General features: G+C 38.1%; 1 protein-coding gene across 1 annotated transcript; it reads left to right on the plus strand.

Annotated features, from left to right (window-relative positions):
- The first annotated feature begins 4,315 nt into the window (after window positions 1-4,315).
- On the plus strand, window positions 4,316-24,178 carry slc30a5 (solute carrier family 30 member 5). Its single transcript, XM_039662219.2, has 16 exons — window positions 4,316-4,687; window positions 5,465-5,587; window positions 5,691-5,757; window positions 11,624-11,709; window positions 11,812-11,899; window positions 11,984-12,071; window positions 12,347-12,423; window positions 12,524-12,694; window positions 13,559-13,853; window positions 15,345-15,553; window positions 16,959-17,116; window positions 18,285-18,414; window positions 18,580-18,823; window positions 18,948-19,174; window positions 19,378-19,506; window positions 23,833-24,178. Exons 1-16 carry the CDS (start codon window positions 4,617-4,619, stop codon window positions 24,001-24,003), a joined length of 2,334 nt encoding a protein of 777 aa, XP_039518153.2. The 5' UTR covers window positions 4,316-4,616; the 3' UTR covers window positions 24,004-24,178.
- The last annotated feature ends 2,853 nt before the right edge of the window (window positions 24,179-27,031 follow it).

Raw genomic sequence — 27,031 nt, forward strand, 5'->3', positions numbered from 1 at the left:
ATATCATATATTTTAGTTTGTCAGTGCGTTTTGAGGTGTTAGGAATTTTTCTGCGCATTTCCGCACTAACTCAAAACGTGCGTACACCACCTCCTGAGCTGGTGTAGGATTTGAGTGTGCCGTACGCCAACGTCCATATTGATAAATCTCAAAATCACCGTGGTTTTGGGTGTACGCCAGGTGTACGCTGGAAATTTGGTGTGCGCACTTTTGATAAATGAGGGCCAATGAGAAGAGAGGGTCGTGAGAAAACGGAGCATCACACACCGATTTCTACTGAAGATTTCAGCACCATAAAACTGTCCAACACACCTGAAGGCCTCGTAAACAAAGTTTGGTTTGACGTGCAGTTACACTTTGGTTTTGTGTTGTAAAAAATAAAAAGAATGAGACAAAGTTTGAGAATGGTTTGTTGGTTTTATTTGAGTTTTCATGCATAGTAGTCTAAACATTGGAACGTTGTTGTTCACAGGGACTATTATTTTTTCTAGCGGAAGGAATGTTTTTATTGATTTAAATACATGAAAGTTGCACTAATACTCCGCTTCGCGTCGTGCCTAACAACGCCCTTCAGCCGTTACTTATTCACGATACAGCACAGCCTCTCGTACCTTATTGCTTACATAAAGTTAGATTTGGAAACGTATACACCCAACTCAGAAATCGAAAAAAATATATGATGAAAAAGTTTACTTTTATGTTGTCAAAACACTCTTTGTCCAGTATCTTGGCGTGGGAAGTATGCACACTAAAAAGAATGCTAAAGACTGCAACTTTAATGTCAGGTAGCACACCTCTTGAGGCCAGAGGAGTGGGCTTTGGACGCACAGCTCTTACTGCCCTACGTTACACTCACATCCCAAAACCTCACTCCCATCTGGGTCACGGCACCATATGTAACCAGTGGCTTGCAACACCAAGAAAGGCGCCAAATTTAGGGGAGTTCATGGGAGTATTTTGAAAGATTAATGAGCACTAGTAATATGTCTTGTGCCTTCTTTTGAAAACAGCATGTTTTTTTTTTTATAAAGTTATCTGGTTTGATCTCTGCAAGACTGGTACACTGCAAAATGTTTACCTAGCCAGAAAAAGCAAACATAGTTGACTGTCATGTGTTCTGTGTTGTTCTAAGCAGGAGAAATGTGTTGATACAGTTGCTCTGTCTAGCAGCCTACAGCCTTCAAAGGCTTGCCTGTTCCTTGAACAGTTTGTTCCAAGTGGCCAAAAGTCATTCAAGAAGCAGAGCAGAGCAGAACAGTGGGAAAAAAGAGGGTAAAGGGGAAGAAAAACTTAATTACTACATATTCAACCCTTGCCTGCTTCTTTTCCTCCTTTAAGTTTCCATCTTGGCTCTGAAAGCCACAGCTTTTGCCAAATACAGCTAATGTGTGTGAAGCATGAATGGTCACACACTGTGCAGAGTCTTGCAGTGCACTTAATATAGCAGTTCTGACTAAAAGCAACTCATTTCCTCTGAAAAAAAAACTCTAGTGTGCTTTGCCTTTCAGTTCCCTCTAAATGCATTCTGAACGCTGGGTGACTTGGTGATGTCATTGCTACTCCACCCAGTGTCCCTTTGCTTGCATTTCTGGCAGGAGAAACCGGTTTTACTGCAGTCTTATATAATTCTGTGGTCACATTCAAGAAAGCACAAAAAAGGCTGACCGCCAGAGACATGAACTCTAATGTTGGCATAGCATTCAACAGCCTCTTAATACATCTTGCATTTATTAGCAAAGATTTAGTCTGTCTGAAGACGTTCGAAAGAATAAAAGCTGCAGCACATTTGGAAAAAATATATTTATATTTTTTAAGAAGGATTAGGCTACAGTGTAGGAATGTATATACTCCATTGCTTGTATTGTAATCTATAGAATACCTTTTAAACTTGTTGGTTTGTGCTATTGCACTTTTCAGGTAATAAGAGCACCGGTGTTTGTTTGATTGTTTGTTTGTTTGTTTTGTTTTTGTACATTATATTTGATGTTACAGGCATGTAATGTACATTGTTGTGTAAGTGTTCAAGAAAATGCAATAAAAACACAAAAAAAATGGAGCCTCATGGTGGCCTAAAGTACTTTCTTTTTTTATTATTGACACGTGGCTCTCTTGAGAGGGGTGTTTGGCACCATACTGCCATCTAGAGGTTGTTTTTTGAAAATAGTTACATAAGCCCATTTTGATTTTAAAATTTTAAAATAAATAAATAATATAATACAGTAATTTAAAATGTTCTTTGATAACTCACAGACTACCAAAAATCTGCCTGCGATTAGAAAAACCAAGGCCTATATGCAATACAGCATTAAGATATTGAAAGAAATAAAAAGAAAACAGACAGTTCTACTCACCCTTGATCCAACTGTAACAATGAATCATGTTATTCCATTGTACCTCAAATATAAGTGCACTGTGTGGAACAATAAACTTAAGTCTTTTTCAGTGTATAAAGTGCATTTACATGCACTGCACCTCAAAGTTATTTACAATATAAAGAAAATAGCATATCTCTACCTCAAGCCACACTGCTCATGGCAAATATAATCAGGTGACAATTGAAGACATTAAAAGTAGACAGTCTATCCAATTGAGCATTTCTGCTGAGCATATTATGAAGATATATGAGTGGGACAGCAGCAACGAGAAAGGTCATGGCACTTTACACAATATCTTTCTGACGTCATGGCCTCCATCTGTGGCCTGTTCTAAATCAATAACACACAAGATTCACCTTGTAGCCACAAAAATAAATTTGTTAAAGGTACACTATGTAACTTTTCTTTTTTATTTACAAAATTGTAAATGTACAAAATTTTATACGGATGTCATGAATTTTCCAAACCGTATTTTTGTCTTATCCTGAATCACTACTGATATTCAGACTATTTTAGAGTAGCCTATTAACTATTTAAAATACTAAAACTATACTAGTAGCCCTAGTACCTGCGTGACTCGTCATGTACATAAACAGAGAAAAGTAGCTGCAATGTTTTTTTTCCGCAAGACACATACATTTCTGTTTATTAACTGTGTTTCGTAGGCCGATAGGTGTCTGACTCTGACATTAAAGGGTTAGTTCACCCAAAAATGAAAATTAAGTCATTAATTACTCACCCCCATGCTGTACCAACCCCGTAAGACCTTCGTTCGTCTTCGGAACACAAATAAAGATATTTTTGATTAAATTTGAGAGCTGTCTCACTACCACATTGGCTCCTAAGGGACTGCCTCTTGACGGCCCAGAAAGTCAATGAAGAAAATGTTTAAATATCCCAAGTGACTACCGTGGCTCAACTATATGTTTATCAAGCGACGAGAATACTTTTTGTGCGAAAAAACAAACAAAAATAACGAGTTTATTCGACTATTCCTTTTCTTCCTTGTAGGCCAGAAACAAGACTTCCTTAGATTTCCACGACGCATGCGTGAGAACTGAACTGAAGTAGTGTAAGGAGATCGCAATTCTCGCGCATGCGTCGTGGAAATCTAAGGAAGTCTTGTTTCTGGCCTACAAGGAAGAAAATGTAGGCCTAGTATATTTTAGTTTGATAATATTTTTTTATTTAATATTTTGTATTGTTAGGGGATTTTTTAAACATGTTTTACTCTAAAACTGAAAATCAAAGCCATAAATGTGAACAAGTTGTGTTCAAAATTCGAGCCTGGTTTCTAAAAAAATCAGCTTTCAGTGAGATTTTATCTAGATTTCACAAATTTGTCCCCCATTCTTTCTATGCGGCCCATAACCTGTTCGAATCATGTTCGTGATTTGTGTGTGCGTGTGTGTGTGTGTGTGTGTGTGTTTACACAAAAAAATAAAATCCCCAATGGTGAATTGTATCCTATGGTTGTATCATGAAATTGGGATGGGGACATAGGAAAATGGTGATAGACCTGTTGGTTCAAGATGCTGTAAAATGTATCAAATAAATATTTTTATGTAAAATATTGTCCAGGAGTTTAAGGCAGTAAGATCATGAGCTTTTTTAGTGGGGACACAAGAGCCACCGAATCCCAGTAATGACCGGTTTTTACCATTTTTACACATGGATCATGTTACAACCGAATATTAAAGCTATTGAAAAGTTGTCAAATTTTTATAGGATTTATAATTATCTGTTTAATATATCTATATGATCATATAGATATAGATATAATACATCATATATATATATATATATATATATATATATATATATATATATATATATATATATATATATATATATATATGATGTATTTCATGTAAATATATTTTGTCTCGGCGATACGTGACTTTTATTTTGAAAAGGTTCATCGATTGTAGCCATATGTGAGGAAATGGTCACGTCACACTAACACATCAGTTCATAATGTAGCTGTTAGCTAGTGGAAATAGATATATCATTCAGTATGTATTTCGGAAATCAACGGTTTTTATTTCAGAGTTATCTGTTGTGGATTACCAGTACATAAGTGATTTCAGCGCCAAAGGGCCCTGAATTGTGCTGTTATATTCGGTTTTAGCTGTCTAACTTAGGCTAACGCATTTAGACACATAACAGCTTTTGTTTCTCAAAGATGAGCTCTTAGATTAACAGTGAAAGATCTAAGATCATAAACACAGCAGCAGAGGTATGGATGAAAAATACAGCAGTAATGTCATCTCCAGTGGGAAGCTGGGGCGAGTTGAGGTTCCAGATGCCAGGTAAAACAAGTCCAAAGATTACATTAAAATACTACTCTAGTACTTTGGAAGAACCACGTTACACTGATGTTATGAGGTGGTGACGCTGGTTTTACCACGGTAGCATGATTAAAGATAAACCTTTTAAATCAATTGTTACATATGTTGTAGTACAATAGTTACATATAAGTACCATAATATTTATATGCGGTGCATCCTAACACTCTCTACCATAGTTTTACTATAGTACTTTAATTTGTAAGGTAACGTTATGAGGTATCTGCATTTTTTGTTCACCACATTCAGAGAATACTTTGGTATTACCATGATGATGTCTAAAACCTATAGCATTGCAATGTTTTCCATGGTATTTTATGCTAATACCATTGTAAGAATAGCTTAGCTTTTTTTTTAGGGCTGTGCAAAAGTTAATTGCGATTAATCGCATCCAATAATATATTTGTGTGTGCTGTATATAATTTATTTGTATATATAAATACATATGCATGCATGTATATATTTAAGAATGTTTGCGCTTAAATTCTGTATATATTTATAAATACATAATCTGTATTGTATAAATATAAATATGTTATATATGAATAACACATTTTCTTAAATATATACATGCATGTGTGTGTATTTATATATACAAAATAATTATATACAGCACACACAAATATATTATGTAAACACAGACTTTTATTTTGGATGCGATTAATCGCAATTAATTTTTGCACAGCCCTACTTTTTTATCTACTTTTCTACTTTACTGAATGGTTTCTTTTTCTTTTTCAGACTGACACGGTACATTGTATTACTCTACTTTACCAAGCTGCTGAAGGCTTTTGGCATATTTGAGTCATATGATCTCCTCAAAGTTGTGCATATTGTACAGTTTCTCTTTATTTTAAAAATGGGGTAAGGAGTGACATCACACATGTACATATTAAAGAATACAAGTGTCATGATTGTTTATTTCCATTATTTCTGATCATATAAATACCTTCTCTTTTCTGCATAGGTGTGCGATGATATTGGTTTTCTTTCAAAAGCCATTCTCATCTGGAAAAATTATCCCAAAGAGACAGGTACAAAGTTCTTCTAATTCTAGTTTAACTGTAGCCTGACTACGTCAGACTTCCTACTTACGCTAATTTCATTTCGCTCCTGTAGTGAGTCTGAGATAGTGGCCTATCTTTTAGTTTTCCACCGGCCTGAAAACAGCCGGCCAATCAACGAACAGAGGGCGGGCTGAGAGCCGTGACGTAGACGCTAAGCGCCGAGATTTACATTGTAGGTTAGAGAAATCGAAAACCGAAACAAGACACGGAATGCAATTCGCTCTGTTATGGAGAACATTCCGGGGTTTTTCAAACTGAAGCAAAAGTCGTTTACAGCCATGTTCACTCTGGTATTTCGCTTGCATCATCAGTGTTTACAGCTTGGACCGGCGCGTGCACTTCTGCCTCTATTTGCAACGTATACCAGCAAAAACCAGCATGCTTGGCCATTATGTAGCTTGCACAACGCGCATACACTTTTGATTCTCTCATCAACACAGATGCAGCCGTTTTTATTTTTGCAAACCATTATAACAAGGAAAAATATTAACACTTCAAGCTTAGGCATTTAGGCTACCCAATTTTTTCAGGCTAATTGTAGTAATGACGGATCAGACCTGTTTGGCCATAACTATATGCATAACTATAAGGACATAACTTACCCCCATTTAATGTCAGTTCTCCATCTTTTACGGCCATGACAAGAAAGTCGGTCTCCTCGGCTGTGAACGCTCCTGGTGCGCTCTTATTATCATATTATTACTATCATAATAATAATTACAATCGAAATATTACGAAACGAAATATGGTGGATTGTTGTTATTATTATTATCATAATAATAACAACAATCCACCATATTTCGTTTCGACATCCTGCTGCATTAGTCCCAGATATGTGATTCATGAACGATCCGATCATTGTGTATGTCACGTGACAAATGAACGTAAGACTCGGAAGGTAAAGTGATTATTTATGTTCCCTGTAAATAGTTTTTTACTGCATTATGATTTCTTAATTCAGAATATGATCAACATTGCGTAGGTGGATATGATCGAGGAATTTGGCTGTTAAAATTATAAAATTAAGCCACTTAAATAAATGAAATGACTCGGAAAATCAGTAAAATGCACTTCCTATTCATGACTCGTTACGCGCAGTAACTGGGCGCGGCCAATATGCTTATGTTTCGTATCTACGTCACTACGAAACAGCTAATAACTCGTTTCAAAAACAATTCATTTCATATACTCGGAGTCGACTCTCACTTTTGAAAGACAATAACTTTATACGGTGCACTTTCAGATATAAATCTTTGCAGGAAGTTTTAATTCCCTTAGAGCTATATTCCACACCACATGAACAGTCATTTTCAAAAATCCATGATAGGAGCTCTTTAAAGGGGGGGTTGACTGCTTTTTTTCTTTGCATGATTGTGTTTATGTGGTGCAATATAACATGTATTCGTGGATTTTCTTTTTTAAAAAGTCTTATTTTTCATAAACTTAACCTTTATTGTCAGGCGCGCTCTCGTATGTCCTCGAACGAGCGGCTGACTTCCTGAGTCTATGAAACCACTCCCTCGGAAACAGGCAGTGGGCTCAGATTGGTTAGTTTGGGCCGGTGTGTGGTGATTGGCTAAACTGTTGCTCACGTTGTCCGGAAAGTTAACGCCCATTACCTTTATGGGCGAAACGTGCCTGCACTCCGGTCCATTCATGTCGATACTACAGTATCAGTTTGAGGCAGAATCAGACCGAGATGAAGAGAGTCCAGCAGAACCTCACCACACACGGCTCTTACTAAACGTTTCTGGATGATAATTTTCTAAGTTTTTTAACTTTATACACGTTTGTTTAACACAATAGCATCTGACTGGCAACAATAGCAACTGACTGGCTACTAATGTTTTAATCACAATGGAGAAATATAGCCATGCCCTTTTTTGCATTTTCCGGAGGGAGGGTTGATGCAAATGTATGGGTTAGTGACGTCTAAAACCTAGCTGTAGTCCCAATCGAGTCGTTTTTGTAGGCAATATACTTTGTGATTTTTAAAAGATGATATCTCTGCTTACATTGAACTTTCAGTGCTGCAACTTTGCAGATACTGTTCATGCACCAACAGCAACATTACACACTATTTAAAATGAAAAAAGTGAAATCGCAATCAACCTCCCCTTTAAAACTCTTATCACTTAAAGGGTTAATTTAACAACAACAAAAAAAACTTGCCAAACCATTTTGTTCATCTTCGAAACGCATCTTTTTTCATCCTTTCATCCTTTTAGTCGATCCTTTGAAAGTCTATGGAACCAGAACATTCCACACATTGAAAACATTCATAAAAATATTGTTAAAGTGATCCATATATGTGTTTAATCCAAATCTTCTGAAGAGACATGATTGTTATGATGAACCGATTCAGTTCAGGCTTTTATTCACTTTAAAATTTAATCATATTTAGTATAATGTTTAGAGGTATAATAAAATTTATTATATTTTATTTAATTTAACTTCTAACAATAACGTACACTAGTAAATTGCTGTTTAATGACAAAAACAACCACCAGATGGGAAAATGACATTTTACAAAAACTTTAAATGCACCACAACGCACCGTCCGTCTGCTGTTGGACCTTTTATGGCTCGTTTCCACTGAGGGGTACGGTACGGTACAGTACAGTACGGGTCGGGTCGGGTCCACCATGATCAGGCTTGCGTTTCCACCGCCAACAGTACCCTTACTTGATAGGCGTGGTATGCTGGAAAGAAGCGATCGACGTCATTTTCGCGCGAAGAAAGCAACATGGTAAACAACAATGGATGACAGACAGCAGATCTTGTCATCAAACAAGCGCTGGCATTAGGCGTTTCCAAGAAGCCAACGCAAAGTCCGACTCAGGAGAATGATCCCGAGGACACGAGTCCAGTAATTCTGTTATGGAACAGCGTGTTATTGAACGTGGCACTCAGCTCGCTCTGGCTCTGCGACTCCGGTTATCTCTGTATGTTCATTTTAGGCAACAATAAAACGAAATATGTTATAAACACCACTCTGCTACTTTTCGGTAAAACTCCTAAGCGGCGAGCAGCCGGTAACAAGAAGTAGACGAATGAGAACGTCCTCGTCTCAGTTCTCGCGCATGCGCCCATAAGGAAGTAATGGAATAGTGGTATAAAGTCGTTATTTATGTTTTTTCCGCACAAAAAGTAGTCACGTCGCTTGATAAACTTATAATTGAGCCACTGTAGGCACATGGAATATTTAAACCTTTTCTTTAATGACTTTATGGGCCGTCAAGAGCCAGTCCCTTAGGCAGTCTATGTAGGACTGATCTAGCTCTCAGATTCAATCAAAAATATCTTTATTCGTGTTCCGAAGATGAACGAAGGTCTTACGGGGTTGGAACAGCATGGGGGTGAGTAATTAATGACTTAATTTTCATTTTTGGGTGAACTAACCCTTTAACACTATATTTATAACAAAACTAAATATAAAACAACACTGCCTCTTTTCGTTTAAATTTAAAAATATTAAACATATTCCAGGCAATATGTAACGTAATGTAGGCTATTGCATATCGCATTGGTACAAATGTTGTAATAAACAACATTACAGATGATCTTGTAATAGAATAAAAAAATGACAACTGTCTCTTTTTGTTGAATTTCAGTTTTATCAATAATAGCCATTTTAAAAGTATACGTAAAAGGTACAAAATACAGTAAAGCTTAAAAAATATCAAGATCAATTCAGTCAGTCAAATATACAAAGCGCTCAAAGATATAAAACTTCACGTAGCCTGAATTCTGCCAAAACTATTGGCCAGGAAACGAATTATAGATTCACGAGACCGAAGATCACCTGTTAGGTTTATACAAGACGAACTATATCTCATGTTTAACCACTACAGAGACGTCCGAGTCAGCGGCAAACATCAGAACGACTAGCCGAGGAAAGGCTGTTCCAGGCGGGGGACACGAGCGAGAGCGTCCGGTGATCGCTTGGAATGGATCTCAGTCAAATTATCAAAAATCTATAAATAAACCACAGATTTGATCTTTAAAAAACTACTTTCTCGCCTGAAAAAGTCTTAAAACTACATTTCGTGACAATAACAGTAGAATTATATTTCAAATGTATGCTTCTAATGCCCTTGTAGCACGCGCAAGTGACGATACTCTGTCCACCAATCAGCGTTTTGCACTGAGTCTAGCTCCGCCTTTTAGTACCCTTTCACTGTGCTAGGATCCCCAACGGAAGGGTACCCAAAAAGTGGTACGGTACGGTTCGGCTTTTTGGTACTATTCACAACTTTTGACAGTGGAAACGCAAATAATTGCGTACCGAACTGTACCGTACCGTACCACTCAGTGGAAACGAGCCATTAGTCTACAGTGAAATACAGTCACACTTTACACTGTTTGGCCAGCATTTTAAAGGGACACCAGGCAGGAATGCTGTTTTTGTCAAACAGCGACCCCTAGAGTAACTGTGGAGTACTTGTTTTTAACGTTACTGTCGTAAATACCACTCACGGAGAGCGTGACGTGTTACATACATTGTGTTTAATTTGTCGTTTAATGAGATCTAATATATGTTGTTAGTGGTGAGAATTTTCACATGATTAAATACATATCCACATGAACTTTAATGGTCCAGAGGCAGAACTTTTGCCATGTGTGTCACAGGTTCTGGGTTCTTATCCCTACTAATAGTATAGTTTATTTTCCTCATCAAAAGCGATTGTTTATTAGTGGCTGTATTTCAAGCAGGGACGTGTTTTTTGTGCATTGGGTTTTGTGATCTCACCGTGATCGGTGAGTCCCCGCAACGGATTGAGCACGTGTCCATTTGAAGACGGTGCGCGTCACAACAGACCACTGAATCCACTGAAACTGATCGCAGCGGCAACGAGCGCTTTGGTCACTTGATTTCAAAAACAACACATTTCAGATCGCCTCTTATTTAACAAACGAACTAAATGAATGCTCTACTAGAGTTACCTGGAGATGTTTTATTTGTTTGTAATGGTACATCCGTGCTGAGAGATGTTTCAATGGGGACATATCACCCGCAAATTACGCCTATGCTCGTGTCTGACTCCTCGCTCGGTCAGTCTGCTGTTTCCTCTTTCTCTGTTCCTCCGACAATGCTTAACCTAGCTTTATCTTATATGCCGGCTCAGCCATGACGATAGTGTGACAAACTCCAACCCTCTCAACCTTGTTCCTGGATATGTGCAGTGTTACCGTAAAGGAATGCGTTACATCGCGAGAGCTGATATCACGCGATACTTCCTGATGCTGAGGCCGGTGGCTCACCGCACCGAAGCTGCAAGTGAGATTTTTCCGCTCACAGGCACCAGGGGGGGTCGAGACGCCCACCATTAAACCTGAAAGAAGTCATATAACTCTGAAGCTGTTAAATTAAGCTAAAATAAATGCATAGTGTCCCTTTAACCATGTTTAATCCAGCTACTAACTTACGGTCAGTGTTGTGCCTGAACGCGTTCAATGAATGATAGTTCATGAATGCGTTCTTATTTAGGTCTGCTTCTCACTCGGCTGGAAAATTACTCTAGCGGCAGCGTGCGTCAGACACGTGATCCACGACAACACTAGGCTGCCCACAGATGTGCCTGCCTAATAATTGGCTTGATATACTTGGCCGATGCCGATTATGTTAAAAAATGCCAAAAATCTCTAACAACGTCAACTGTTAGCCACTTGTTTAATATTGGTTCATTTTGATGCATTAAATGTTACAGCAATAATAGCATTAAATGCTCATTCTGTATATTATGGAAGTAAAATGGATTGTAACTGCCTTTTCATGTAGACCTGTTTGAACATGGCAGCCTGATTTTATCTGTTTAACTTCTGATTTCAGTGGATAAAAATACTCAAGCATGCTGTCATGAGCTGCGTCATTTCCCTGTTGGGTTTCTTTGGGTTGACACTTTGTGGGCCACTCAGGTATGTCTTTGGGCTGCATCTAAAATAAACGTGTTTCATTATTTAATTTTTTTTTCTGTTATTAATCAAGCATTTGGCCTAAACTTAAGTGATTTCTTTCAGGACCCTTTTGCTGTTTGAGCACAGTGATGTGGTGGTGATTTCTCTCCTCAGCGTTCTCTTTACCAGTTCTGGAGGGGGACCTTCTAAGGTCAGAAAAGTAGAGAAATCATAACCATATCTCAGAATGAAGCATATTTACCAGCTGACATATTTCCATGTGCTTTTTTGTTAGACAAGGGGTGCTGCTTTATTTATAATTGCTGTGATCTGCCTTTTGCTCTTTGATAATGATGATCTTATGGCAAAGATGGCAGAGCACCGTATCCTTACAATTGTAGCAAAAATGTGTACACCGTTATGAAATCTGTCATTTCTGTCTCTTTAATGACACCGGCTTGCAGGCAAAATGGGAAACATAACAACTGTTTTCCGACTAAAGGGAAAGTTATTTCAGACTCAGAGGTGGATAAACATTTTATTCTTTGGAATGACATCTACAGATTAATCATTCACAATATCATCATGAATGTGTATTTGGAAAGGTTTACTTTTTGGTTTTATCTACAACTTTATGCTCCTTAACACGTTCTTATAGCTGAGGGGCACCATGACAGTGCTCTGACCCATGCTTTGTACACAGGGATTGCCTTTTTAGGTGTGGCGGACCACAAGGTATGTTTTTGACCATTTGTTAAAAAATCTTTAAGAGTGTTTGTTTACTACAGTGAATGATCAGTGATATAATGGTGATTAACTCTCGTTTTCTGAGCAGGGTGGAGTGGTTCTGCTGGTTCTAGCCCTGTGCCTGAAGGTGGCTTTCAACACAGCATCTAGAAAATTATCAGTGGAGATTGGTGGCGCAAAACGCCTATATGCTTTATCTAACCTTGTGTCTGCTGTAGTTCTGCTGCCCTGGGTCATAGTGCTGTCTGCAACTACTGAGGTAACATCCAGCAGAAGAACCAGCTTTGTTTTCTGCTTAACCAAGGGTCCAGGCCCAGTAGAGGGGCTCAGCAAACTTTCAAAGGGGGCCTCAAAATTACTTAAAGGGTTAGTTCACCCAAAAATGAAAATTCTGTCAGTATTTACTCACCCTCATGTTGTTCCAAACCTCTATGTGTTTATTTGTTCTGCTGTACAGAAAGGAAGATATTTGGAAAAATGTTTTAATCAAACAGATCTCATTCCCCATTGACTACCATAGTAGGAAAAAATACATACTATGGTAGTCAATGGGGATTGAGATCTGTTTGATTAAAACATTTTTCCAAATATCTTCCTTTGTGTTCAGCAGAACAAATAAACACATAGAGGGTTGGAACAACACAAGGGTGAGTAAATACTGACAGAATTTTCATTTTTGGGTGAACTAAACCTTTAAAACAATTTAAAATAAGATCAAATATTTCTTATTTTATATCATTTCTTATTTTTACATCCATTCAAGAACTGTTTGTTTCCTTTAAAAAACTGTTTGTTTCCAAATCATGAAGAACAATCAGGGTTCCATTGGAAAACTGAATAAAATCTTAAATGTTATGGCCGTTTTTGGCCACGATACATACTTTTCCCAGACGAGAAAGACTATAGAATATTCGAAATGTGTTTTATCAGTTAAGTTTGTTTTGTTATTGTCATTGGGAATCAGTTAGTAATGAGTACAATCAGTGTACAATTATTAGAACAAAAACAGTGCACCATGTTTAGATGCATTAGCCTTTTTAAACACCTAAAACAATACAGAGACTCATGTAAGTTCTTACAGACACTAATGAAAGCTCCTTTTTAAAAAAATGGAAATCCGCAGAGTAAGGTGGAATCCTGGTCTGGCCTCATCTTGCCATTTGCCTTGATCATCTTCTCTGTGATGATTCTGGACTTTTACGTGGAGTCCATCTGCACTGCAAAGCTGGAAACCTCACGCTGTGCTCGATATGGCTCCATCTTCCTGTTCCTCAGTGGCCTGGTGCTGGCAAACTTCTGGACCCACCCGCTAACCGACCAGCTCAGAGTGATAAGTAAGCCAGGAAACAACCAGCAGAGTAGCACTGAGCATGTGCTGTCTGGCGGAGTGCTGGTCAGCGCCTGCTGCTTCATCATGGGTAAGTTAATATCTCTGATAGAAGATTTAATGCAAAGAATGTATTTGAAAGATACACTCACCGGCCACTTTATTAGGTAGACCTGTCCAACTGCTCGTTAACACTTAATTTCTAAGCAGCCAATCACATGGCGGCAACTCAGTGCATTTAGGCATGTAGACATGGTCAAGACAATCTCCTGCAGTTCAAACCGAGCATCAGTATGGGGAAGAAAGGTGATTTGAGTGACTTTGAACGTGGCATGATTGTTGGTGCCAGAAGGGCTGGTCTGAGTATTTCAGAAACTGCTAATCTACTGGGATTTTCACGCACAACCATCTCTAGGGTTTACAGAGAATGGTCCGAAAAAGAAAAAACATCCAGTGAGCGGCAGTTCTGTGGGCGGAAATGCCTTGTTGATGCCAGAGGTCAGAGAAGAATGGCCAGACTGGTTCGAGCTGATAGAAGGGCAACAGTGACTCAAATAACCACCCGTTACAACCAAGGTGGGCAGAAGAGCATCTCTGAACGCACAGTACGCCGAACTTTGAGGCAGATGGGCTACAGCAGCAGAAGACCACACCGGGTGCCACTCCTTTCAGCTAAGAACAGGAAACTGAGGCTACAATTTGCACAAGCTCATCGAAATTGGACAATAGAAGATTGGAAAAACGTTGCCTGGTCTGATGAGTCTCGATTTCTGCTGCGACATTCGGATGGTAGGGTCAGAATTTGGCGTCTACAACATGAAAGCATGGATCCATCCTGCCTTGTATCAACGGTTCAGGCTGGTGGTGGTGGTGTCATGGTGTGGGGAATATTTTCTTGGCACTCTTTGGGCCCCTTGGTACCAATTGAGCATCGTTGCAACGCCACAGCCTACCTGAGTATTGTTGCTGACCATGTCCATCCCTTTATGACCACAATGTACCCAACTTCTGATGGCTACTTTCAGCAGGATAATGCGCCATGTCATAAAGCTGGAATCATCTCAGACTGGTTTCTTGAACATGACAATGAGTTCGCTGTACTCAAATGGCCTCCACAGTCACCAGATCTCAATCCAATAGAGCATCTTTGGGATGTGGTGGAACGGGAGATTCGCATCATGGATGTGCAGCCGACAAATCTGCGGCAACTGTGTGATGCCATCATGTCAATATGGACCAAACTCCCTGAAGAATGCTTCCAGCACCTTGTTGAATCTATGCCACGAAGAATTGAGGCAGTTCTGAAGGCAAAAGGGGGTCCAACCCGTTACTAGCTTGGCGTACCTAATAAAGTGGCCGGTGAGTGTATATATATATATATATATATTCCCCTATCACAGAATCTGATATTGTAAATGTCAAGTGTTCGATAGGGTGTAGATAAAAAAAGTGGAAGAGGTAAAAATGATCATCATAGTGTTGAGTGTAAATGTTAAAACAGGCAAAAAGGTGTTGATGTAAAATCATTGAAAGTACCTCATTTTACTTTGTCCTAATTGAATGTACCATTTGATGTTTTCAGCTGATAGCATACTGTCAGCCCCATCTTCAAAAGGTCAGAAGGGAACACTGGTGGGTTATTCCCCTGAAGGAACTCCTCTTTATAACTTCATGGGTGATGCGCTTCAGCACACATCCCAGTCTCTGCCTCGCTTCATCAAAGACTCACTCAAACAGATCCTGGAGGAATATGACTCGCGGCAGATCTTCTACTTCCTCTGTCTTAATCTGGTACATTACCTTCTGTAGGATGGCCACTTCAACTCGTGTGTTTACTATATTTTGGTCTTGAAATGTAGAAGATGCTCAGTTTAAGTGCTTTATTGTTAATTGCTTAAAGGAGCAATGTGTGACTTTTAGCGACATCTAGTGGTTCGGTTGCGAGTTTGCACCAGGTTTGCACTAAGGGCTCAGCCCACTGCTCACCCCTCCCTTTCGAAGAAGCTACGGTTGCTAAAACGGGACAAACATCTCGTCGGCTGAGACAGCAGAGAATAGCCAGAGTAAGCCAAGAGTGTGTAACATTGTCACTGTTTCTGTACCACAGTCCATTATAAACCACATCATGAATACTGTCTGTTTACAAAGCCATAGTCAGGTGAGGATCAAGGGTTTTAATATATAATTTAATAAAATAATAATCAGCTGATTGTCTCACAAATGTAACCAGCAGCACATTTCTCCACACATACTGTAGCAAACCCATAATACAGCGAGGGAGCAGCTATATTTTTTTTCTAACAGGGTAGTAATAGTTTAGCTGGCTAATATGAGCTGTTACTGTGGCTGAGCTGGGACGCGTCGGCATCGCATGAGTCCAAAGGTCGGAAGTGCGCGCGCTGTTACAATCATGTCATCTCTGCATCCCATAGATACTATTTACTACACACAATAGGCTTTTTTTCTCTGATTTTTTAAATTCTTCGCGATCGACTTTAGTGATAAAAGACTTTAGTAAAAGTCTCTATCGACGGGTTAGTGATTCCTGTAACGTACTGTTACGGTCAATGACATGAATACTAATCATCAGCTGTCTCACGAACGTAACAGCACATCTATCCCCAACATAACAAACCCATAACACAGCGAGGGAGAACTAAGTTACATGAAACAATCCCAACTACATATTTTACACCACTCACAAGGGAAAAGTCACTACTCACGGAGTGTAAGGCTAGCTTCCAGCTTTCCGCTACTTCTCTTTCAAGGTAGTGATGAAACGCGTTCTGTAGCGCTGTTTGTTCGCGTTCGGCTACGGTAGGAATATGACGTCACAACATGGCGACCTTCATAGAAGGGGATTCCCTCGGTTATGGAGCTATTAATGTCTCATTCTAAGGTAATAAAAACATTACGGCTAATTAAGTAAGTTCTTTATACACCACTGAAAACATAGTTATGGATGTCATATTGCATTTCTGTTAATAGATACTCAACTTTGTTACACATTGCACCTTTAAAATGTTTGTTATTTCTTGTCAGAATTACAGAAAATAATTGTATGATTCAAATGTTCAAAAGCTTTAGAGCTTCATGACCTACTTTAACTGCCTGTCTGATATAGCTTGCCTATACTTTAAACAATTACTTACCTACTTCAACAGTATTAATAAGAGTTGTGTTGATCTTTGTTCAGGCCTTCACATTTGTGGAACTCTTCTATGGTGTATGGACCAACAGTCTGGGGCTGATCTCTGATGGCTTCCACATGCTGTTTGACTGCTCGGCTTTGGTCCTGGGGTTGTTTGCTGCGCTCATGAGCAGATGGAAAGCAACAAGGATATATTCCTATGGGTAAGGTAGTTAATTTTGCTTGCTAATTTTAGGATAACTTATTTGTGAAATTAATTTGCATTATACATTTGTAAGTGAGCAGACTGATTTGGCTTTTGGACGATTAAAACACTCACAAAAAAAAATATTGCATTTACGCTTCACTCTTAAGATGCTTTGTGATTGCATGTTCACTAAATGCCCTGCAATGAATGTAGCAAAATTCCATGTGGATTTGAATAAGCATTCTGAGCTGATTCTGATGCACGTCCCCGCCCCACCTGTCAATCATTGTGTCTCTTGAAGCGCTGAAACAAGGAAAAAACTAAACAACTGAGGAGGACAGTACCAGACTTTCAAGTTGTTCCAAACACAACCATGTCACGCAGAAACATGCGCTTCATTGCTAGGAGACGCATGAAAACTAAAAACAAGATTGTTTTAAAAGTGACTCAAAATATCAAACATTTCTGATATCCTCCAACTGGATGAAATCATAGTCTGAAGCGAAATAAATCTGTCTAAGTCTGTGTTCATAATACACTACACGATTGACATCTTTTACCTCTGACTGCGCAAAATCTGCAGACTCACTATGACTCTCGGACACTACTGTAGAAGTAGTGTATTCCAGCATTGTGTAGTGTATTCTAGCTTTTAAGCCTAGGACACACCATGGCGTTTACATTTATGCATTTGGCAGAAGCTTTTATCCAAAGCGACTTACATTGCATTTCAAGGTACACATTTACATTCTTATCTGTTTTTTTTAGACATGCACTCACAAACTTCCCTAAGCATTTTCCCTCTGTGAAATCCCCATCACCATTTTGAAGTGTGTTCCCCTTCCTGGAGTGGACGAGGGAAGTTTACATGGACAGACCCTTGTCCCCTCAAATTTTGAACAAGGGAGCGAAGCTAGTCCAAATTTTTTCTGAAGAGACATTTACATGATGAACAGATTGAATTTAGGCTTTTATTCACATATAAACAATCATCAACTCACACAAAACATGTCTGATTGATTCATTAAAAAATCATTCTGAATCAAAAGTTGTTTTTAAAATTGATTGATTGAAAATACATGGGAACTCATTGGTGTGGGAAGTCTGGGAACACTAATTACTGGACATAACGGAATTGTGTTTTGTCATTTTTGGTGCTAACAGTGTGACTTTTCTCATTTCAGGTACGGTCGTGTTGAGATCCTCTCTGGATTTATCAATGGTCTGTTTCTCATGGTCATAGCTTTTTTTGTGTTTGTGGAGTCAGTCACCAGAGTCATCGATCCACCAAACATCAACACAGATATGCTAACGGTATGAACGGCTAACCTTCAAGACATTGTTGTCAGGATTGACAAAGCATTTGCTAAGTTGGTGTCTTGAATTGGTTTTGCTAGTTGAACAATTAAAAGTTATACAAAGTTTCACACATGAATCCTGTCACCTCATGCTTATCCTTGATCCATTTGTTCCTTAAAGCCAGTTTCGGTTGGTGGACTCCTTGTTAATCTGGTGGGCATCTGTGCCTTCAGTCATGCACACTCCCATGGGGCCTCCAAAAGTAGCTGCTCTGGGCATGAGCACGGCCACTCACACCATGGGCACGGCAATGCAGAACACGGCCATGGAGGACATGGACACAGTCATGGAGGACACGGTCACTCTCACAGCCACGGGCATTCCCACGGGTCTGCTGGAGGGGGAATGAATGCTAATATGCGAGGTTGGTCTGTACACTGTAATGAGTATGATTTGTTTTTATTTTATTATATCCAGAAATTAAATTGTCATTTATCAATCCTGATGCTTTTCAACCTTTTGAAGATGACATTTCCTTATGTTTGCAGGAGTGTTTCTACATGTGCTTGCTGACACACTGGGCAGTGTCGGTGTGATTATATCCACCCTTCTCATTAAGCAGTTTGGATGGCTGATCGCAGATCCCATTTGTTCACTCTTCATTGCCACACTGATTTTTCTCAGTGTTATTCCTTTGTTAAAAGACGCTTGTGAGGTTCTTCTCCTGAGAACGCCACCTGAAAATGACAAGGAGCTTAACTTTGCACTTGAGAAGGTATGAATAGAATATATATATATATATATATATATATATATATATATATATACTGTATATATATATATATATATATATATATATATATATATATATATATATATATGTGTGTGTATTTTGGCTGGTTAGTGTAGCTTAATTTTTGAATTACCAAATTGAATGTTTTACATTGAATATAACTTAATGCTTCCTTTTTGTCTAAGATTCAGAAAATAGAAGGCGTTTTATCCTACCGTGATCCACACTTCTGGAGACATTCTGCCAGTGTCATTGCTGGAACCATCCATCTCCAACTCATGTCTGATGTAGTTGAACAGCGAGTTATTCAACAGGTATGAATGCTACATCTTGAACATGGCTTGTTTACAAATTTACAGCAATTTTTGGGGCTGTATTTGTTGTTTGTATTACCATTTTGCCTAAAGCCAAGTTCACACTACATGATTTTAAGCCCGATTTGCAAATCGTTGAGTCGCCGACAGGTCAGGGTGTTATCGCGTGCAAATCGCGGGGGATTAGCGGACGATGAACGCTTGCCAATCTTTTAGTATGAAAGAGCCAACAACGCAGCGAAAACGCTCGCAGACGCCTCGCAGATGCGTCGCCGAGCCCAGAAAAATATCTAGCCTGCTAGATATCCAGAGCAGTCGCGCGACTCAAACTCAGTGATGTCATGAGTACAGCCAATCATAGCAACGCATGGGTTGAGGACACCAGGTGAATCTTAGTTTTTGTCTCTCTTTTTGCATTTTTTTCCTCAGAGCAGATCGTCGAGCAAACAGTGTGCAGCACTAGTTTCTGTCTAACGTCCATATTCACGTGTTTTGTTCTCTTCTTCGCTGGGTATTGGCGCAATATTTATTTATTTATTGCGTGTTTTTTCGTGACAAAACGTGGTTTGTAGACAAAATAGAATCGTTGGGTGACAGTTGTTGTCACCTTGTTATTTATTTGATTATTTTCAGGATTTAGAACGTAACATAGTACTGAAACAGCTCTTTTTGAGTCACAAATGATTTGCTCTCATCATCCGATCGTGGTTGTATCTCTATGCAGTGCGTTGTCAACTCGTGTAGTGTAGTGTGTAGTTACCTCTTGTTGTGGATCAATCATGTTGTGTTGTGTGGTGTGAACAGTTAACAACTTGAACACTCCAGATTTCACTGAGAGCAAGTCATGTAATGTAAACCGCACAGTTCAGCCCGACGTTTTAAAATCATGTAGTGTGAACAAGGCATAAGGATTAGATATTTAAGATGTGTCCCAATACAGAGGCTGCTTCTTTGGGAGGACATGGACTTCAAGGTTAGACTTGAACGTGGTTAAATGGGACCTCTAGCCAACAAAAGCAACTTTGACAGCTGCTGTTGTTGAGCAGCAGTAACATTTGTACTCAGGGTGGCTACAGGTATAAACAATTTAAATTTAAAAAAGTGAAACCACCCTTCAGAGATGTTTAAATCCTTGTGTTCGCATGAGACAGTTTCTTTCTCTTTCTCTAGACACCTTAAATCCGAAGTACGAAGTCTTTTGGGTTTGCTGAATCTAAAAAAAAGTAAAATCATTATTACAAGCTAACTCTTTTGAATCTAGCTATGGCAAGCAGATAGTTTTGACCACTTGGCAGAATATGTTTTTTTAAAATAATTATTTTGGATTATTTTTTACTTAAAAAAGTTACGGACAGCAACTTTAAGGAGCCTTTGAATTGGGACAGCCTGTGTCCCACCACTATGATGCAATCTTTTTAATACCACTTCTAAATTAAATTTAAGACCAAACTTACGATGGAAATATAAATGAAAATATACAGTAATATTTCCAAGTAAACACACTGTCTGTTCAAAAAATTGGTGAAATGACAATAACCAATTGTCAATTGCGTACGTGCGGTCGCCTGCGGAGTAAAAAGAAATACAGAAGGCATTTTTATAAACGTCTTAAGCCTTGTATGTTTTAAATAATAAAGCATATTAATAAAGGCTTAGATTTAATTTACTAATAAAGGCATATAACCAGTTTATTTATAGTGTACTGATAATAGTTTTATATAATTTGTTTGTTAATTAAACAAATATAAAGATTAAAAAAAGACTGAGATATGTTTGGTTATTGTACCTTTTAATTAATAAATTAAAAAATTAATTTGCTATTTCAGATCAATATATTTATTTTCCCATTTATTTTTTTAATTAACCCTAACTTTATTCTCATCATAAGAATTATAAATAATTTATTTCCGTATAAAATAATACTACAAAGACTTAAAAATAAACAGATTAGTGCCCTGTTTTGTGGACAAGAAATGAAAACCAATGCGATATGATGAATGTCCAAAAGATGGAACTCAGTCTCTGTAACGGCCACCTAGTGTTCAGTAGTGTTCATGACATGTTGATATGCCTTTAAAGGTGCCATATGTAATAATTGAGGTAACAATATACGAAAAATGAGCTACACGCATCAAAAGAATGAGAAGAAATAAGTGCAAAGATGTCATTAAAAAACTGACAAGTTATAGTGCTGCCGAGATATTAACCTGAATTAGCATGCTAAATGACTAGCCCCGGCCCGGCAGGTATCGTAATACCAGTTCCGGCCATGGGAGGCGGTATGCGGACGGGCAACGTTAGCACCAGCCAAACTGCAATACGCGAGTGAGTCGCGCTCGCGCCGGCTTGTGTGTGTGTGTGTGTGTGTGTGTACTTGAACCTGATGTCAGTCGTGTGGAAATACAGCCCACTACTACATTTCAGTTCAGGGAAGAGTTCAAAAAATGATTGGTCGACATTATGCATGAGGAATACATTTTGGTAAGTTGTAGCATACTGTATCTTTCAACAGAGTTCATGTTCTTTTTCCAGCTAGTAGAGACGATCGAATTGCATTTGCGTAATATAATTGACAGAATCTGAGAGCTTAACTAACCTGCTTGCTAAGTGTCAATTGCGTGTGTCTCACGGTGAATTCACGGCGCTAGCTTGATCAACATCAGCGAATGCTGTCTGTCAAATTAATTCACTAACAATAAAAGTGTAATATGAACAAAACGAATACCATAAACTTCAAATAATTGCCCAAGCTTTTATTTTCCCATACCGTCGAAATGCACCAGCTTGTTTTTGAGATCTATGAGGCGGTCTTCATCATTTAGTGTTGAGATTCATAGTGTTTAGTTTAGTTCACTCTAGTGTTTAGTTCATTGAGTCTCTGATCTCTAAAAATCTCCAAATGTTCCACGTGAAACTGCGGTCTTCCAACCTTTTACTATCATGTCAAATGATTTGAATAACATGCGCGATGGTAGGAGCACAAGTCATTTTTTGGAGGTATACTGCCCCCATCTGTTATGGAATATGGAGTAGGATTTGATTTATTATGGTAGATGGCACCTTTAAGACGCGTGATGTTGTTATGTGAGTATGTGAGTGCGCACGCTCAGTGAGAATGCTCGCGCAAAGAGGAAGATGACCACTCTATCGCGGGTTTGTTTTATATTATAATGCGTTTACTTCCACTTTGATTTGTAGCGTTTTACAGAGTGTTTTCTTTAACCTGTTAACATCCACTCTTTCGACATGTATGTGAAGAGTGTGCTTAACTGAAAGAAAGCAACTATAAAAGGACTCGTGGAACTACAAGTTCGTTTGTACTGTCTTTCCTATTCTTCATCTGGGCAGACCTCAAACTCTGACAGACGTAACAACACACAGACAGGGGTTGGATAAATATGTTTTGCTTTAAAAACTGTGTTTTAATGCGAGTATAGGCCTACACAAATATAGAGATCGCACCCGCGTGTCTCTAAAACACACACACACAGGTTACGTTAGCTTGTAGAAAATATTCGATCTGGTTGGCAGAACGATTGCCTTTGTCTGCATCTTTGCGGTGACATGACAAACATATTTAAGACCTATCCAATCTGAATTTAAGACAATTTAATACTTTTTAAGGCCTTATTTTTTGGAAAATTGATTTAAGACTTTTTAATACTTTTTAATGACCCACGGCCACCCGGTGTACTGGACTTTTTTGAAAGTTAAATTCAATTGTCTGAAAACAACAAGGTTCCCAACCTTTCTAAATATGTTCACCTTGGTCCATTTATGTACATAAACCAGTATAAACCAGGGGTGTCCAATAATGCTCCTAGAGGGCCTAAGGCCCTGTTTACACGAGAACGCTCGCAGGTGAAAACGTAAAAATATTTTATCGGATGTGCCTTGTGTTCGCATGAGACACCTTAAATCCGAAGTATGAAGTCTTTTGGGTTTGCTGAATCTAAAAAAAAAGTAAAATCATTATTACAAGCTAACTCTTTTGAATCTAGCAATGGCAAGATAGTTTTGACCACTGGCAGAATATGTTTTTTTAAAATAATTATTTTGGATTATTTTTAACTTAAAAAAGTTACTGACAGCAACTTTAAGGATCCTTTGAATTGGGACAGCCTGTGTCCCACCACTATGATGCAATCTGTCTTTGAATGTGGCCTTTGAAGGATGTAGCCACTGAATTGGGACGCAGCTTTAGTTAGATATTTTTATTTATTACTTTTTTGGTTGATTCATGTATTGGTTTGATTGTTTTGGCCAAAAACAAAGTAACTTACTTACCAATTTGTTTTGTTTAATACTGATTGTCTTTGTTCTCAGGTGTCTGCCATGTTGAAGGATGCTGGTGTTAATAACCTGACTATACAGTTGGAAAAAGAGGCTTACTTCCAGCACATGTCTGGCCTAAGCACTGGATTCCACGAGGTTTTAGCCATGACACAACAGATGGAATCCATGAAATATTATAAAGACGGCACATGTATCATGTAAACTCTTGTTTTAACATGTTTAAATACTAAGAAATAAAGGGATCTAAGGTATAATTATAATCTTCTCATTTTTTTTTTTTATTAAAAAATGTAAAAATTAATTTTATGATGGCTACACAGACTCTGGATGGTTCCTAACAGTTAGAAACAATAAAATATTATTTTATGAACACAAATGTTTTTGTTTGTTTGTTTTTTGAGGGCGGCGGGTGGTCTGTCCTCTTTAAAACATTTCAAACTGCATTTTAGTCTCATTCTAATCATTTCCATTGATGGTTGTTTTTTCAACCATATGCATTTAAAATTTAATTATTTATTAAGCAAGGCATTAGCTCTGATTTGTGGGTTGGCAGGGCATATGAAATCACACAATTATTTAATTTTCTAATAACATGAAGGATCAAACAACGAATACATGTATCAAATACTGTCCTGGTCGACATGGCTGTTTTTTATAAAGTGATGAAAATGTCCTGGTTTTCAAAAAAGATCAGCTCTACAACAAAATATAGATGGACATTGGGCAAACAAGGAGGATGAGGAAGAAAAACAGGATAAAGAGGAAGAAAACTAAAGATATAAACATATTTTGATAGTTCATTTTTGTAAGTTTGTGAGAGCTATTTTTTACGGAGCCCCTAAAGGGACCTTTGCAAAAAATAAAGACTATTGCGTGCGCACGCGAAACGTATCACGTGCGCACGCGATACGTTTCTCACGCAATAGTCTTTATTTTTTATTTTTTGCAAAGGTCCCTTTAGGGGCTCCGTAATTTTTGTTCAATTTGGAGGTATGTTTTTATTTATTTATTATTTCTATATTTATTTTTCTAATACAGAAGAGACATTATTTCTATTATTATTTCATTAATTATTTTTTGAAACCTGTCATAAGTTGAGTAACCTCTGAGAAGAAGCCTATCTGAATTTGTGTCTTGTAATATAACAATTTTCTAACCATACAGAGGAGGCATAGCCTACTTTAAATGTATTGAAATTAATAAGGCATCTATGCGCAGAGATGTATAAAGTACTAGAAAACCGGACTTGAGTAAAAGTACAAGTGCTCTATCAAAAAAGTGACTTGAGTAGAAGTTGAAGTACTCTTTAAGCACCACACTTAAAGGGTTAGTTCACCCAAAAATGAAAATTCTGTCAGTATTTACTGACCCTCATGTTGTTCCAACCCCGTAAGACCTTCGTTCATCTTTGGAACAGAAATTAAGATATTTAAGATATTAAGATCACTCCTGCATACTAGTCCATAGGCTTCTTATCTTCTTAAGTTATCGAGCATCCTTAATCCTTCACCGGAAATAACGCCGTGCATAGAGCCCATTGGCACGGGTTCTGGACTGGCTGCAGTAACGCGTCTCTGTCCATGCGGGGGCGCTCGCGGTCGAGTGCAGAATGAATGGGAGTCAATGGGGTTTCACCCCCAGAAATCCACTTTTCTCAGGATGTAATTTTTTGTCAAGTAATTTGAAAGTTGCATTCAAAAGGGAGGGCTAAGAAAATACACTCAGCTGAAAATTGCATTTTTAAGTTCAATTATCTGTTCTAAAAATCCCTTCAAAAATGTGATGACGTCACACAATAGCAGAATGCTAGTGTGTTCCGGCCAACAACAGCCTAACCTGTAAGAAATCAAAAGGACATAAGTACTCGTTCATTCGACTTTTGGCCTATAATCTATATTGAACTTGCGGAATCAACAAAAAAATCTATTTCGATTTAACGACAAGCAGGTGACAGAGACACATTTAGCCGTTTAGCCCCATAGACTCTCATTCGTTCTGCACTCGCCCGCGATCACCTCCAGTGGAATTCTAATGGAACTGCAACCAAGATGATACACAACGGGGCTAATAGGAAGTGCCAAGGCTCTCCGTTAGACGGGCTCTGCTGCTGCGCGCTAGTTCTTCTTCTTCTTCTTTTGTGTTTTTTTGGCAGTTGGCAAATCAACTTAACGGTGCATTTACCGCCAACGACTGGGCTGGAGTGTGAATCAGGAGATATTGGAACTTAAAAATATATATATATATATATATATATATATATATATATATTTATATTACTTTTTGCTAAGTCTGTATCTCTCAGAAACTTAATAACCAAGTGATAATTGTTGCAGGATGTTTTCCCTAATAAACCTTGCATTGTGAAATTATTCTGATTAACCATTCTAAGAGATTGAAAAAGCTGGTTTCTTTCTTCACTGTACTTTGTGCACTGAAATAAAATATGCTCCACAGTTTCTAAATGAGTACAATGTTGGCATTTCCCTGTTGGATGTTTCCCTATTAGTTTCAATGATGAATTAAGCCCTGTGTGTCCTATTCTTAATCGTGTTATTATACTTTCCTCTCTTCTTCTCCTACACTCTATTCTTCCTACTTCTGGTTGTATATTATATAAATGTCTTCCTTTATCATGATCCACCCAATACTCCTGCCATATTGATCTTGCATAAGCTTTAATTAGTATTTTAGCTTCAGTTTTGCCATATGGAACTTGTAAAATTGCATTATGTTTCAGTCAGTGTTTGTTTTGCAAGTTTATCGACCTCCTCATTCCCTTTCACTCCAACATGTGCAGGTACCCAGAGAAACCTGACTTTTAAATCCTTTGCATTTAACTTATGTAAAATCATCCAAATTTTATGAATTATATCATTTCTTATAGATTTCCCAGATTTAATGCTTTCTAAAGCTGAATAACTATCAGATATAATCACTGAATTATTTAACTCATTTCCCTCAACCAATTCCAGGGCCAACAAAATTCCAACCAGTTCTGTTGTGTTTACTGATAAATTATCTGTTATTCTTTCTTGACATTTAACCCCATTGTTTGGAATAAATACTGCTGACCCAGCATGTCCTGTCTTTGGATCCTTGGAACCATCTGTAAATATATATGTATATGCATTTCCAAATACCTCTTAACGATATCCTTCACAACTACTTCCTTTGCTTTATTTTTGATCTCCTTATGAACGCCTACATCTACATATGGTATAGGGAAAAA

This window comes from Pimephales promelas, chromosome 4 (genome assembly GCF_988280905.1).
Source record: "Pimephales promelas chromosome 4, fPimPro1.hap1.1, whole genome shotgun sequence".
Lineage (NCBI taxonomy): Eukaryota > Metazoa > Chordata > Actinopteri > Cypriniformes > Leuciscidae > Pimephales > Pimephales promelas.